The following is a 17165-nucleotide window of genomic DNA, read 5'->3' as shown; positions in this document are numbered from 1 at the left end:
AACTTCTCAACGGAGAGAGAGAGAGAGAGAGAGAGAGAGAGAGAGAGACAGACAGACAGACAGACAGGCAGACAGAGACAGAGACAGAGAGACAGAGAGAGAAAGAGGGAGGGAGAGAGAGAGAGAGAGAGGTTGCTATTACTATTTAAACTTTCATTATTACTTTCCCATCAATATCTCATCAACTCCACTTCATAGATATATAATAATTTTTAAACAATTTTTCTTCCATGCCAGTTCAAGTACAGTTTCGAACATTTTACCGTTTTTTTTTTTTACATAAAATGAGGAAAAAGCACATGGAAAAACACCAACAAACATTTATTGGTTTGAACAATACGGGTAGGAGGAAGAAAACACGAGTAGGAGAGAAAAGGTGAATGTGATTAGAGGAAGAGGGAAAGTAAGAGAGAAAAAGGAGGAAAGAGGAAGTAAGAGAGACAGGGAGGTAAAGGAAAGAAAAAAGGAGAGAAACAAAAGGAAAGAAAGACAGAAAGGAGGAAGGAAAACGCAAGAGAGAGAGAAAAGAAAGAGGAAAGAAAAGTAAGAGAAGAAATAGAAGAAAAATATTAAAAAAAAAAAATAAGGAAAAAGTAAGAGAGAGAAAAACAAGAGGAATGACAAAATAAGAGAGACAATGCAAAAAGAAGGACAAGTAAGAGAGAGAAACCACAAGAGGAGGGAGAAACAAAGATAAAAGAGGAGAGCGTGCGAGAGAAGTAGGGAAGGAAGTGGAGGAAGAGAAATGAAGAGACAACAACGAAAGTGAAATAGAGAAAACGTAAAGAAAAGAAAAGGAAACAAGAAAAACGATAAGAAAGGAAACAAAAGAGGAGGAAACAGAAGGAAAATAGTGAAAGGAATATGAGGCAGAATTTGAAATGATGGAAGAGAAGATAAAAAACGACTAAAACAAAGGAAAGTAAACAGAAACAAGAAGAAAAAACCCCAGAGAGAGAGAGAGAGAGAGAAACCCCCGAAAATAAATACGAAGAGAAAGAAAGGAAAATATAAGAAGCAACGATGACAATGACAAGCCGAGGTAAAAAGTGACGAAGTAAAACAAGAAAAAAAAAATATTTGTAAAGAAAGTGAGAGGAAGAAAATAAGAAAAAAACAGAGGCAGGAATTTTTGTAATCTTCATCGTCATCCATCATGGCAGGAAATGGTGAGTAAAATTATCTATCCATCATGTGAATAGATAGTGACACTCTCTCTGTCTCACTCTACCTACATATTTATCTGTTTGTCTATCTGTCTATCTGTCTATTTCTATCTCTATCTATCTATCTACCTATCGAAACACCTGAGCAGCTACATTGTTAAGTTAGATCCTAGAATCTCTCTCTCTTTCTCTCTCTCTCTCTCTCTCTCTCTCTCTCTCTCTCTCTCTCTCTCTCATCTGTACAGTACCTACAATTGAACACTTGATTTACAGTTATTAATTTAGAAGACCCTAGTAATTCTCTCTCTCTCCCTCTCTCTCTCTCTCTCTCTCTCATCTGTATCTACAAATAAACACTTGATTTACAGTTACCCGGTATTAATTTAGAAGATCCTAGTAACTCTCTCTCTCTCTCTCTCTCTCTCTCTCTCTCTCTCTCTCTCTCTCTCCGGCTGCGTCACAGGAAGACATAAATCAAATATTTTAAAATCAGCAAGTGTGTCTGGAATTCGGACAGGTTTTCATCTTTTACCAGACGTCTAACGCTGGAGAGGGACGCCTTCACGTGATGGCACCGATGTAACTGGACGGCTGAACTGCCTGGCCATACAAACGTCCCTTAACTTCCTCCCTGTCCCACTTAAGGTAGATGGTGGACTGCGGAAGATGGGCCATTCCAATCTGCAGTTCACAGGGTTTACATTTTAGATGAGCCTACTGCAACTGCTACTCCTACTACTGCTGCTGCTGCTGCTGCTGCTGCTGCTGCTGCTGCTGCTGCTGCTGCTGCTGCTGCTGCTGCTGCTGCTGCTGCTGCTGCTGCTGCTGCTGCTATTACTATTATTATCATTATTATTATTATTATTATTATTATTATTATGATGATGATGATGATTATAATTATTATTATTATTACCACAACCACTACCACCACAACAGCAACAGCACCATCACCACCACCTCCAACAACAACTACTAGTAATAGTAGTAGTAGTAGTAGTAGTACTACTACTACTACTACTACTACTACTATCATTACAGCATCCACCACCTCCACAACAACAACAGCAACAACAGCTATTAAACAACAACAAGAACTACTACTACTACTACTACTACTACTACGATCACCGCTATTACCACCACCTGTTCAGTATGAGGGTGCAGTCCTTAACCCTGATATCACCATCTGAGTGTTGTAAAAAGTAAATATTAAATACGTGACAGGAATGAAGGGGACACAGCCGTGCATTTGTACAACGTAAACACAGACACAGGACCTCTTGTTTGAGGAGGAGGAGGAAGAGAAAGAGGAGGAGGGAAATGGGAGTGGGAGGGGAAGGAGGAGGAGGAGAGAAATGAGAGAGAGGAGGAGGAGGGTAATGAGAGATGGAGGTGAAGAGGGAGGAGGGAGAAAAGTGTAGGGAAGTGGTGAGGAACAAGGGAAGAGGGGAAGGGGGAGGGGGAAGCTGGGACACGGTAGAGCGGGAATGGGGAGAGAGGGAGAATGGGGAGGGGAAATGACGAGGGGAGAGGGGAGAAAATGAGAAGATCAAGGGGAAAAACAGAAGAAGGTGGGGAGGAGATAAAGCGGGGGGAGAGGCACAAGAAGAGACGGATGGGAAGAGAAAAACTAAAGGGAGGAGGGGAAAAGAGAAGAGGAGGGAGAGAGGGAGAAGAGAAGGAAAGAAGGGATAAGAGGAGAAAATAAGGAGAGAGGGAAAAGGAAGCAACGGGAGGAGAAGGAGAAAGAAGAGAGAAGAGGGAGAGGGGAAGGAGGGGGGAGGGAAAATGTAAACAAAGCTAGTGATTGGTCAACTGGGAGCTTTATAAGGGGAGACACATATTTACACTCCCCCCTCCCCTCCTCTCTCTCTTTCTCGCGCGCGCACACACACACACACACACACACACACACACACACACACACACACACACACACACACACACACACACACACACACACACACACACACACACATTCACTGCTTGGTGGGTACACACAGAACAGTGATGGGCGGGGAAGGGACATGAAGTGAGGACAATGGTGTTTTGGGGTACATCTCTCTCTCTCTCTCTCTCTCTCTCTCTCTCTCTCCACTCAACCATCTGCCCCAACATCCATCCATCCACCCACGACTAACACCCTCACGCTGTCCACTCTCCCGTACCTGTGTGTTACGTTACAGTGTTACATCAATGGTAATACAATGCACAAGGAGTTACAAGCGTTACGTTCTTACATAACCCTAGCCTGTGATATCTGGCTGTGGAAATTGAGAGAGTTACATAGAGTTACATAGATACACAGACCACACAGACCTTACGGTCCCTACGAGGTGGTCCGGCCTTTATCCTAATACAGTATAGTGCATAGGAGCAGGAGAAAAGGATGGCACAGCAGAAGGCTCTCTCCCCCACCCTCCAGATCCTCCGGCATTTGCCGTACAGGAAACAAGAGAGGAAGTAATACCTTGCAGGAATGAAAAACCTGAAGGAATTTTATAGGATCGGCAGAAAGTAGAATAATATGGAAAAGGAAAATTTGGGCATACAGCCACATACTTACTCTATGCATGCAATTTTTTTTTTTTTTTTTATCAAAAGATGAATGAATGTTTATCTATTATATATATCCTAAAATATTGTCTGTGTCTAACAGACACATGAATGCCGACGCGAATATGCAATAATTGCTCCATCCTAACTAAACGATACCAATTGCGTCGAGATACATGTCCAGAGAGAGAGAGAGAGAGAGAGAGAGAGAGAGAGAGAGAGACAGACAGACAGACAGACAGACAGAGACAGAGACAGAGAGAGAAAGAGAGACTGACAGACAGACAGACAGAGGCAGAGACAGACAGAGAGGAATGGGAAAAAGTGGTCTTCAAATTATAACAAACTCTACTCTTGTCACTTGAACCTGGCCTTCAATTGTCACCTCTTAATTTCCACTGCTCCACTGCAGCATGGCATTAACACAGTATGATGCTAATCACGAAGAAGTGCTATGGAAACGATGTACTGTAAAGCCTCAGCATTTTCTTATTCTGACACTGAACTACGACTAAAGATTAAAATTAGAATATGATGCTAGTCACGAGGAAGTGCTATGGAAAGGATATACAGCCGGAGAACTGTCTTATTCTGCTACTGGGCTGACAGATGAACAAGGGAAAAATGCTAGTCACGAGGAAGTGCTATGGAAAGGATGTACAACCGTAGTGCTACAACTGTGCTGACAGATTAATGCTAGAATATGATGCTAGTCACGAAGAAGTGCTAAAATTACGTAGAGCCGTAGCAATGTCTTCTGCCACTGAAATAAACTGCAATATACGAAAATCTCCGACAGACAATGAGAACGAATGCATCTTCCCTCAATTTGTCTGTTTTTAGGTTCATTTCCGTTCCGTTTCGTTCAGTTTCGCGCTCCATTCCATTCCATATCACTTCCCCTTCTGCTGTGTCTCCTTTCATTCGCCTTCATCCTTGTCTTTCATCATCCTCATCCTCATCCTCATCCTCATCCTCATCATTATCATCATCATCGTCATCATCATCGCCATCATCGTCATCATCATTATCATCATCGTCCTCATCATCACCATCATCATTCTCATCATCGCTATCATCATCGCCATAAGCATCATCATCATCACTATCATCATCTTCATCATCATCACCATCATCGTCATCATCATTATGCCTTTTTATGTCTTTTTTTCACATTTCACTACTGGTGGAGAGAGAGAGAGAGAGAGAGAGAGAGAGAGAGAGAGAGAGAGAGAGTTCGTGTACGCATTTCTGGGCGTGTACGTAATGCAAGAATTCAATGTACACAGGTGTGCGTGGCGACATCACTGTGTGCTTATCATTGTGTGAATATGTATGTGTGTCAGGTATGTGTGTGCAAATGTGCGTGAGAGGGAATGAATGAAAGTGTGTGTGTGTGTGTGTGTGTGTAAATCGTCTCTCACACACACACACACACACACACACACACATACACACACACACAATCTTGCACTACATTATCATCTATCCCAGCCCCATCCCTTAGTTTCTCTCTCTCTCTCTCTCTCTCTCTTCTAGTCTTTACTTCCCCCTTCTTTCCTCTTCAGCTTGTGTGTGTGTGTGTGTGTGTGTGTGTGTGTGTGTGTGTGTGTGTGTGTGTGTGTGTGTGTGTGTGTGTGTGTGTGTGTGTGTGTGTGTGTGTGTTTCACCTTCTCTCTCCTTGTCTCACTCTTGCCTCTCAGCCACACCCATCAACAGAAGTGTACGGCAGTTATCCTCTATTCTTATTTACTTCTGTTTTGTCCTTCCTATTCTTTTGTTTTCGCTTTGGTCCCAGTGCATATTTCATTTGTCTCATATTTTCTTGTTCTTCTTTTCCTTATTCTTCATCTTCTCCTTCTCCTCTTTTCCATTTTCGTCTCTTCTCTCCATCTTTTCATCTTCAGCCTTTCTTATTTCCTTTTTCTTTCCTTTCTCCCCTTCCAACTCCTTTTTTGCACTTTATCTGACGTAAACAGGGAACATTTCATCACATTCTTCTCCTCCTTCTCATCTTCCTTTCTTCTCTCCTTTCTTTCCATCCTTTTTCCTTCTCTGTTCTTCATCTCTTCAGTTCCTCCAATTCCTTTTCTCCCTTCCAGTTCCTTTTCGCGTGCTATTTTCTGAAGATAGTACATACGTTTTTTTTTTTTTCCTTCTGTCCCCCTTGCATTTCTTATTCTCTTCTTCTATTCTTCCATCTTTGTTCCTTCTTCCATTGCCTATTGCCTTTTTCTTTTTACCCCGGTCACAGTTTGGAGCTTGAATTCTTTTCTGTAAGTTTCGGGGCACAGAACCCATTTTTTGTTTTTCTTTTCTATGCATCTCAAAAAGTTAGAGAAAAATAATTCAAGCTCTTACCTGTGCCTCTGTCCCACCCAACATTTACATTATTTTTTCATCGTTAACTATATTCCGTTCAATTTAACTAGGCGTAAAATTGCCATCTCTCCATCCTGAATCCTGAACAATAATGAGATTAACCGCAATGTATGGTGCTAGTCACGAAGAAGTGCCGTGGAAAGGATTTAGAACCGCAGTACTTCTCTTACTCTGGCTCTCCACTAAGTTAATGTGAATGAATTATAAACATTCCATTCTCCTCTCTCCTCCTCTTCCACCCTTCTCCTTTTTTATCATCCTTCTCTCTTCCTTTACCCCCTTCCTCTTCCCTCTTTCTGTTTTCGCCCCTTTCAATCCTCATCATTTCTCTTTTATTCTCGCTTCTTTCCACTTTTCCTCACCTCTCCCTTTCTCTTTCCTTTTGTCACTTTTCAAGTCCTTTTCACACACTTCTCTCAACCTTTTTTCTCGCTCTTTCCTCGCTTCCCTTTCCCCTTCTTTAGCACTCCTGCCTTTCTCTTTGGTTCTTCTGTCTCCTTCCATGCCACTCCTCTCGTTCTTCCCCTTTCTTCCTCTCTCCTCTCTTTCTCCTCTTTAGCATATCTCTTTTTCAGTCTTTAAGTTGGCAACTGTTAGTCTTCTCTTCCACCTCTTTTACCCTTCCCTTTCTTCTCTTCCCCCTTTGTCCTACCTTTTCACCCGGGCTTTTTCAGTTTTCTTATTCTTCTCTCTTTCCCTTTCACTCTTCCACTCTTCTTTTCTTCCCTCTCCCCTTCCCTCCCCCCTTCCCACCTCCTCTTTCACATGGTGTATGGTTGGGAAAGCACCTGTGTTACCATCATCATTTATCGTAACATTCTAACATCACTCTAACATCCCTCTTACATTCACCCCTCTTCCAACTCTATCCCTTTCTTCCTTTCTCCTCTCTTGCATTTCTCTTTCTTGCCCTTTCTCCCCTTCTCCTCTCTTTCTCCTCTTTAGCCTTTCTCCATCTCTCCCTTTATTCCTTTCTCCTCTTTTTCCCATCTTCAGTCATTCTCTTTTTTCACATCATTAAGAGAAGACATTTGTCATTAATCATTTACACAATATTCTCATTCTCTTTCCACTTCTCTTTCCACCTCCTTTCTTCTCTCTTTCTCTTCCCCTTTCTTTCTCCTCTTTATTCTCGTTGACACACGGTATTTGGTACAGAGAACATCCGTATAATTACTTCTATCACTTACCATAACGTTTTCATATCACTCCTGCATTCTCTCTCTCTCTCTCTCTCTCTCTCTCTCTCTCTCTCTCTCTCTCTCTCTCTCTCTCTCTCGGTATTCGGTAAAGAGAGTGCTTATACCATTATTTATATCACCTTCCTCCTTCACTTCTATATTCCTCTCTCTCTCTCTCTCTCTCTCTCTCTCTCTCTCTCTCTCTCTCTCTCGGTATTCGGTAAAGAGAGTGCCTATACAATTATTTATATCACCTTCCTCCTTCACTCCTATATTCCCTCCTCTCTCTCTTTCTCTCTCTTACCATACCTTCCCCCTTCCCTCCCACATTTACCTTGCTGAAACCCTTCTTTTCGTAACACCGCTTGCGTTCCAATTCTCAAGGTATTATTTCATACATTTGTCATAACTACGAAGGGGATGGTTGATTTTGTGGCGTAACTCTCTCTCTCTCTCTCTCTCTCTCTCTCTCTCTCTCTCTCACACACACACACACACACACACACACACAACCCACCCCATTCTCCTCTCTCTCTCTCTCTCTCTCTCTCTCACAACCAACCCCATTCTCCTCTCTCACTTCCCCTCTTTTTCCTTTCATTCCCAGTATTCTCTCTCTCTCTCTCTCTCTCTCTCTCTCTCTCTCAGCACCCCAGCTCACCCTGTCAACCCACACTTACACGCCACCCTGCTCATCCTCCCACACATCTCTTGGTTAATCTTACATTCCACTCTTCCATTCCCGTGTCCAGTGCTATTACCCCCCCCCCTCTCTCTCTCTCTCACACACACACACACACACACACACACACACCTCAAATTGTCCTCCCCGTCCTTATACCATTTTTCTCTCTCTCTCTCTCTCTCACCCTCTCTCTAACTCAACTACCATGTCCAACCCTTCCAATCCCCTCATTAATGCTAGATATATAGGAAAGTAGAAGGGAAAAGCGTGGGAAATTCAGGCGCCGTGAGTCGAATCCACTGGGTTGTTACCCTTTTTTTTTTTTTTTTTTTTTTCCTGCTCTGCTGGAGGAATGTTATTATTAGAGAGAGAGAGAGAAAGAGAGAGAGAGCAAGGGCAGTGGTATAATGTGATGCTTTTACTCTATATGTTAACAGCAAAATGGGAAATCCGTCATTGTACAGAATGCCTAAAACTTCAGGACAAGGTATATCTATAATCATCTGTACACATTGCCTAGGTATTCTGTAGATCACCGATTTTTTGGGGGGCAACGTGTGAAACGACCAAACTGCGGCAAACAGGCAAACTGCGACATCAGGCATTTGATTTGCGTTAGCTTAACTTGGTCTGCGGTTAGGTTAGGCTGGGATAATCTAGGTTAAGTTTAGGTAAGATTAGGCTAGGTTAGTAAGGTTAGGTTAGGTTGGGTTAATTTAGATAAACGCTTAACATAACTTAGCGTTTTTCTATATTAACCTGACCTAACCTGACCTAACTTAACCTAGATTATCGCAGCCTAATCTACAAGCAGCCTCCTGTTGTCCATTACACTTTACTTTGCGAAAAAAAAATGCTTGACATTCTCTAGAATACCTGGGCATTCTATACAATACCTTAGTTTCACACAAGAGCGGTAACATTATAAATTATCATACCTCACTCATATCTTCTTATATAATATCCCAGTTACACCAACATACCAGCGATTAATCCTTCCATATACCAGTTACACCACCATACCAGTTACTGATCCTTTTAAATACCACCTACACCACCATACCACTGACTCAACACTTCCTGCCCCCTACACCACCCTCGCCTTAGACCAGTCATACCAGCATTCCAGTGAATCGTATCAGGTAACCCCCATATTAGCTCTTTTACGTCCGCATTCTCACAGGTGAAAATATAGGTGAAAATACACAACAGAAACCATCTACTCACGCACTGTAGTTAGATCTTCAGCAGAACTATTATTATTATTATTATTATTATTATTATTATGGGAAGAGACAAGAAGCCTCCTGGAATTATTCGTTTTTTTTTTCCATCTGCTCCTCAAGCCACAGCATCACCCCCCCCAAAAAAAAAAAAAAAAAAATCCACCAATTCCACATATATATACATTTCACTTTAACTTGGCCCAGATGTGTGTCCTTTTGCAACTTATTTCACGTTGCTCAGTGGTAGAGAAACAAATCTACGGCTTTCATCCTTTACACTGCACTTCTTCGTGACTAGTATCATTCTAGTGTTAATCTACTGTTACAGCAATCAAGATGGAGATGGCAATTTTAGGCCAAGTTTGAAAGCATAACACAGTCCTCCAGTCACGTTATCATCACCACCCTACACACACACACACACACACACACACACACACACACACACACACACACACACACACACACACACACACGGCTGGTCTGTTGTGGAGGGACGTGATGCAGACTACATCACACTCATCACCACATCCATCACATTCACCACGCATGCCTCTCCTCTTCTCTCCTTCCTTACCCTCTTCATTCACGCCTTTTCTATCCATCTCGTTGTGTTCCTTCCCTCTAACTCCTTCATTTTTTTTCCATCTCTCTTCTTCTGTTCCTTTTGCTCCTCTTGCTCACCTCCATTCAGTTTTCATCATTAATACTCTTGTCTTTTTTTTCCTCCTTCATGCTTCATTCATTGTCCTATTTTTCTTCTGTTTCTTCTCTACCTTCCATATCTCCATTCCTTTCTTTCTTCCCTCCTCTTTTCTCTCTCACTCTTCCTACCTTCCTCCTGCTTTCCTTCCCTCCATCATCACACATACTCACCACTCGCACCTCTTCGTCTCCTATTATTTCCTACTTTTTCTCATTAACTCCTTCTTCCCTTCCTTCCTTCCTTACTTCCTTTCTTCCTTCTCTACAAAAACCAGTCGTCTTCTACCTTTTCTTCCTCTTCTCTTCTTCCATCTCTTCTTCTTCCCTTCCTTCCCCTCCTTTCTTACCCTGCTTCCTGTTCCATTCCTTCCTTCTTTCTCATAACCACCTCCATTATATTCACCACATGATCTCACTTCTATCCTCTCTTACCCTTCTCTTTCTTACCTCCTTCTTTCTTCTTTCTTCCCTCCCTCTTCCTCTATTGGTTCTCTTCCTTTCCTCTCCTCTCTCTCTTTCTCTCCTCTTCCTCCTCTCCTTATATCTTCCTCTCTTTCTCTTGCTTTGTTTCTGCTACATATAAAAATCTTCGTTTCCTTCTTTTCTCTCTCCCTTCCTTTTTGTCTATCTCTCCACATCCTTCTCTCTCTCTCTCTCTCTCTCTCTCTCTCTCTCACACACACACACACACACACACACACACACACACACACACACACACACACACACACCATCCTATTCTCCCTACCTCACCTTCCCCCTCTCCTTTTTCTTCGCCCATGTCTCTCTCCTCCGTTTTCTCCAAACCCTCTTCTCCCCTTCCCCTTACCCCCTCTCTGTCTCTTTCACACACACACACACACACACACACACACACACACACACACACACACACACACACACACACACACACACACACACACACACACACACACACACACACACACACACACACACACACACACACACACACACACACACACACACACACACACACACACACACACACACACACACACCACCCTGATCTATTAAATACAACGAGTTCCCCTACCCCTATGCAGCACGTTCCTCGATCCCTTTCGCATTACCAAACAGTGGATCCAACACCAAGGTACAGAATCGGACACAACCAATTCCTCTGCCATATAACTTTCTCTTTCATTCTCGCCATCTCCCCACGATTTCCCTGCTTACGAAATGTTTACCATGCTTAAGAAATTTCTCTTTGACTGAAGGCTAAACGAAATGAACCAAACTATAATCTTCCTTTATATACGGTATGTGATCTGTATTTATATTCGTGTGAATGTACTGTATATTCGTGTGCAATTGAATTTATACCAGATGAGAGACGAGGAGCTACGTATTTTTCTTGTCAGTATGGGATAAGAAATACATATGCATCACACGCTGACTGCTGCAGATGGGAAGAGGCAGGGCAGGCTGGGGCAAAACAGGACCGACAAGACAGGGCGGGGTAGGGCAGGACAAGACAGGTTAGGGCAGGGCAGGGCAGGGCAGGGCAAGGTATGATGGAGGAAAGTAGATTAAGGAAGGACAGGGCAGGGTAGGACAAAGGAAAGTAGATTAGGGAAGGAGAGGACAGGGTAGGGCAAGACAGGGTAGGACAAAGCAGGGCAAGGTAGGGGAAAGTAGATCAAGGAAAGGCAGGGCAGGGTAGGATAAGACGGGGAAAGGCCAGACAAGGTTGGGTAGGGTAGAGTCAGGCAGGGCAGGACAGGGTAGGGTAGGGTCAGGCTGAAGGTCAGGGAAGGGCAAGATCAAACACGGCAGAATCAGGCAGGGTGGAGCAAGGAGAGACAAAGTAAGGTAGGGTATGGCAGGGCAGGGCATGGAAGTAAAGGCGGGGAGAGATGGGATGAAAGATAACTGGACGGTATACCCAGCCATGACCACAGTATGAGGGATAAGGGGAGGCAGGTGAAAGGAGAGATGATAGATAGATAGACAGACAGACAGATAGATAGACAGATAGATAGATAGATAGATAGATAGATAGACATAGACAGACAGATAGATAGATAGACTGAAGGACTGATATACTCGTACAGGTAGGTTGATAGATGATAGAGACAGACAGACAGATGCAGATAGACGGATATAGGTAGATAGACTGATGAATGGATGGATAGACACAGACAGACAGATAGATAGATAGATAGATAGATAAATAGATAAGGGAACTGATGGGCAGATGAATAGATGGATGGATAGATAGACAGTTAGACATAAATATAGTTAGATATATAGATGGACGGATTGATGGATAGATAGATAGTTAGTTGATTTGATGGATGGATAGATAGACAGATACATAGAGAGAGAGAGAGAGAGAGAGAGAGAGAGAGAGAGAGAGAGAGAGAGAGAGAGAGAGAGAGAGAGAGAGAGAGAGAGAGGAGCACGGTACGGTAAGGAAGATACAATGCAGAATAAGCACTGAAGAGAAGAGTAGGGCAGTTAGGGAAGGGCTGGTAACGGAGGGTAGGGAAGAGAAGGGAAGGGAAGGGAAGAGAAAGGTAGTTTAGGTCAGGGCAGTGAAGGTTAGGACAGGTAAGGGCAGGGCAAGACGAAACAAGTGAGGAAAAGGCAGAGCAGGAGTGAGGTAGGGTAGGGTACAGTAAGGGAAGGGAAGGGAAGGTAAGGTAGGTAATGTAAGGTAAGGTAGGGTAAGGAAAGGTAGGGTAGGGCAGGGTAAGGTAGGAAGGGTAGGGTAGAGTGGGGTGGGCTAAAATAGGATAAGATACAGTAGTGTAGGGTAGGGTAGGGTAGGGTAGGGTAGGGTAGGGAAGGGCAGGGTAGGGCAAAGCAGGGTAATGCAAGGCAAGAATGGAAAAGGCAGGGTAGGGGTGAGTGAAGCAGGGTAAGGAAGGGCGGGCCAGAGCATGAAATGGAAAGGGCAGGGGTAGGAGTGGGTGAGGCAGGGTAGTGCAAGAAAGGGAAAGGATGGAGAGGGCAGGGTAAGAGAAAGGCCAGGGCAGGGGAGGGCAACAAAATGAAGGGCAAGGTAAGGGCAAGGGGTGGGGTGGGCACTGAGTAAGAGGCTAATAAAGGTGTGATTTATTCTGTGAGTGGATGGAGGGACCGCCATGAATAATTCCCCGGAGTTAGTGGGCTAGGGGAAGGGGGCGGCTCAGGCGATTACATACCTCGTGTGCATGACTCACTGGATGTAGTCTAGGAGGACTGGGAGAGCTCATAACACCCATCCCTTAGCGATTTATGCTGCACATTAACACATGTGGATTACGTAACAACTCTCTCTCAGCGATTTATTTTTGCACAATACAAATAAACCCATATTACCTCTCCCTTAGTGATTTATGTTTACACAATACAATTAAACCCACAATACCCCCCCCTTAGCGATTTATTTTGCACACTACACTTCTGTATCCTCTTGTATGTTATTGGTATAAACTATGTCGATATTACAACAATATAAGCAACATACAAGAGAAGATGAAGGTGTAAAATGCATAATAAATCGCTAAGGAAGAGGTGCTACGAAGCCGCCTATGTCTGAGTCACTGGCCTGTATTCTAAAACACTTAACACAGTCCATAGCCCTGGCAGCTCGAGATACCTTTCACAGGCTATCAACTAAGGCCTTTCAAAATATTCCATCACCAAAACAAGCTTAAAAAGGCGGGCGCTGAACCACAAGAGACGGAACCGCCAGACGCCAACACAACCATCCAAGTGAAAATGTGGTGTGGGTAGAATTATAGTCGATCTTGCCCTCTGTCATGTTCGTTCTTTGACTCTTTTCATATGAGCTGCAAATACCAGCAAACGCGACATCCCGTACACCATTAAGCAGCAAACCCTGGGAAACGGCATGCATTTGAATGAAAAAGTTGCTTGTGTATTTTCCGTGTCTTATTTGACGTGTTGTCTTTCGGCAGTCTTAGTCAGGGCTGAAGTGATGGTGTTAGTGGGGTGTATTTATGACATGCTGATGAACACTGTGGATAATCAGTAAAGGATGTATTGATGACATAAAAAAAAAAGTTCAGTCCCAACCTTGGCACGATTTTTCGCCATGTCGGACAGCTCTTCACAACTCTATGTACTCCAGTGGCTTTATGCTGTGAACATTGACGGTGGCAGTATGGGGTTGATTTTTTCATACAAACAATGATAAAAATGAGATGTCACTGATGAGTCCAACAGTTTATCATCATCATCATCATCGTCACCATCTCTTCTTACTTCAATGGAGAAACTGACCAAAACTCTGCCCAATCATTCCGACTCTCATTTCGCATTCACGTCTCCGTATAAATATCAAGCAACACTAAACGCACTCTATCTTTATATTGTCTGATGCCAGTCAAGTGTGTCTGTCCCCACTCCACAACGTCCCCTCCACCCACCACGCCATCCTCTCTCATGCATTCTCCTTTCCACACTTGTCCATCCATCTTGCTCTTGGTCTACTTCACTTTCTTCCAACGACAGTTCCTAAAAATACGACAGTTAACACTCTTAGGTTCAAGGAAATCGTCTGCTTCAGCTGGCATTTAAAACCTGAGTTGTGCCGAGCGTGAGAGGGTCAATGGTGGCGGTATTAGCATTTCAGGCTCCTATGACTCAGATGAATTAAATCGTCTGGTGTCAGCTCCAGTAAAATACTCGAGACTAAGAACAAATACCTGATGGATGAGCAGACACGGTACTGTACTTGCTGTTGCCAGGGCCCCAGGCTTATCCCAAACCTGAACCCCGTAGACTACAGGCTTAAATTACCCTTCTGCGGTGCACCATACTACTTTCGGGATATATAAAGGTACTTGTGGGACGTTTTAATGTTCTTGTTGCTCAACCCTAGTCATGCATGGCCAAGCAGACCCGCCGACCGCAGGTAAGCTACTGCCCCTATGGCGCTGTCTCATAGGTTCCCTACACCGTTGATGTTGTGTCGGCGTCTTAACCTGACATGTGATGTGCAGTGCTCCATTATGTGTGTTACGTTGTGTGGGCCTATTCTGCAAGATTGGCACGTGTCATTTGTGTTCCACCCAGCCGAATCTAAGTTGGTAGCTGAGCAAGGCTGGGTGATGTCCTGATCTAAGTCTTGTGAACTCAGTCATCTCTAAGTAAGAACACCTCTGATGGGTGGATGTAGGGAGGAGGGGCTTAAGTATGGTGTTATGACCGAGGTGTTGTATTGCCCTGCATGTGAAGTGAGTATGCACAACAGGCGTTTCTTCATTGCTATTTTAATGGTGGAATGTCTGGAGGTGGGAAGTTGTCGAAGGGGGTTTTGTAATGTTTATGTGGTGATTGTTTAATGTATCTAGTCGAGTTGTGTGGCTCTACCATGTAATGAGAAAGGTGTTGTGTTAGCACAGGCTGTCGTGTAGACTTGTGTCATCTCATATCAAAACAATCTATAACAGGAAGGACTTTAGTTTCAAAATGTAAGAGAGCTGCGGGAATGGCTTTGGTGCAGCCACTAAGGATGCGTAAAGTGTTGTTCTGTGTGGTCTGCAAGGTGTTGTAGTGGATGTTAGGATGGGGATTCATGTCGGGGGGTGGGGGGAAATAGTAAAAGTACATCACTGATCTGATATACTGTTTGTAGAGTAGGAAGTGTGTGTGTGTGTGTGTGTGTGTGTGTGTGTGTGTGTGTGTGTGTGTGTGTGTGTGTGTGTGTTCTCCCCTAAAGTCCGTCACTGTAATTGCCCCGAGTGCATTGAGTCTGGGGGTGAACAGCAGGCAAAAAGATCTGCCCCGTTACAACGATTCCACCACGTGAAGGTGTTCGTCTCCAGCACCTGTGCGTTAGTGAAGCCGTCTATTGCGTTGTGTCTGGGAGGGTGGTCGGTGGGTCAGCTAACGTCATACACCTTCTTGGAACCCATTATGCCCAGACGATACACCCCTCCCCCCACGCTTTCCCTCCACCCCTCTCTCTTTCCCTCTCTATTTATCTATCTCTCTATCTATCTATATATCTATCTGCCTATATTCTGTCCTTTTCTCTTAGATGTTATTTAGATTTTACTAGAATTAGCTTTTTTTTTTTTTCCCAACAGATAAACTCGTCATGGGCCAACAGGATCCATATTTTCAGTATCTCTCTCTCTCTCTCTCTCTCTCTCTCTCTCTCTCTCTCTCTCTCTCTCTCTCTCTCTCTCTCTCACACACACACACACACACACACACACACACACACACACACACACACACACACACACACACACACACACACACGCACCGTTTTCTCACATCTTTACCAGTCTTCCTTCTTACCTCTTACAATTCCCTCGGTCCCTCTCTTGCTGTTCTTCCTTTCCTCCATTCCTTCCTTTCCTCCATTCCTTCCTTTCCTCCATTCCTTCCTTTCCTCCATTCCTTCCTTTCCTCCATTCCTTCCTTTCCTCCATTCCTTCCTTTCCTCCATTCCTTCCTTTCCTCCATTCCTTCCTTTTCTCCATTCCTTCCTTTCCTCCATTCCTTCCTTTCCTCCATTCCTTCCTTTTCTCCATTCCTTCCTTTCCTCCATTCCTTCCTTTTCTCCATTCCTTCCTTTCCTCCATTCCTTCCTTTTCTCCATTCCTTCCTTTTCTCCATTCCTTCCTTTTCTCCATTCCTTCCTTTTCTCCATCTTCTCCCCATTTTCCCTTCTTCCCTTTCATACTTTTCCCTCCCCAGTTTTTTCCTTCCCTCCCTTCTTTCCTGTGTCTATTCCCTCTATTCTTTTTCCCCTTGTTTATTTCATTCCCTTTACCCCTCCCGTCCTCCTCCCCCCTTTCCCTTTCTCCCTCCCTCCCTTTCCCTATTCTTTTCTCCTCCTTATATTCTCTTTTCCCTTTTCTCCTCCCCCTTCTCTCTCTCTCTCTCTCTCTCTCTCTCTCTCTCTCTCTCTCTCCTGTTCATTAAACAAGAAATTTACGGTTCGTCATAATTCTTTTTAGGTGGTGACGTGAAGAGAGAGAGAGAGAGAGAGAGAGAGAGAGAGAGAGAGAGAGAGAGAGAGAGAGAGAGAGAGAGAGAGAGAGAGAGAGAGATCCCATCCTCGTCTGCCTTTCATACATTTATTCATTTATTCACTCACTAATTGTTCCTTATCTCCGTTTTTGCCTGTATCCTTCCTGTCTCCCTTTTTCTTTGCTTTTCCTCAGTTCTCTCTCTCTCTCTCTCTCTCTCTCCCCCCTTCAAGCGACCAGACAATGAATAGGTAAATTGTTCTAACACGCACGACTCACCTGTCTCCTCGTACCATACTGTT

At 43.8% G+C, this 17165-nt stretch overlaps 1 protein-coding gene across 1 annotated transcript in view; it reads left to right on the top strand.

Annotated features, from left to right (window-relative positions):
- The first annotated feature begins 1086 nt into the window (after nucleotides 1–1086).
- Nucleotides 1087–17165, top strand: part of LOC145418641 (uncharacterized) — a 161954-nt gene continuing 145875 nt past the window's right edge. Inside the window, exon 1 of the mRNA XM_080287003.1 lies at nucleotides 1087–1169. Within this exon, the coding sequence (XP_080143129.1) occupies nucleotides 1157–1169 (13 nt within the window). The 5' untranslated portion in view covers nucleotides 1087–1156. The remainder of the gene's footprint in view (nucleotides 1170–17165) is intronic.

Source organism: Coenobita brevimanus, chromosome 115 (assembly GCF_032717465.1).
Source record: "Coenobita brevimanus isolate Jiangsu-jjx chromosome 115, ASM3271746v2, whole genome shotgun sequence".
NCBI lineage: Eukaryota > Metazoa > Arthropoda > Malacostraca > Decapoda > Coenobitidae > Coenobita > Coenobita brevimanus.
The sequence above is the reverse complement of the archived record's forward strand: the minus strand, read 5'-3'. Positions and strand labels throughout refer to the sequence as shown.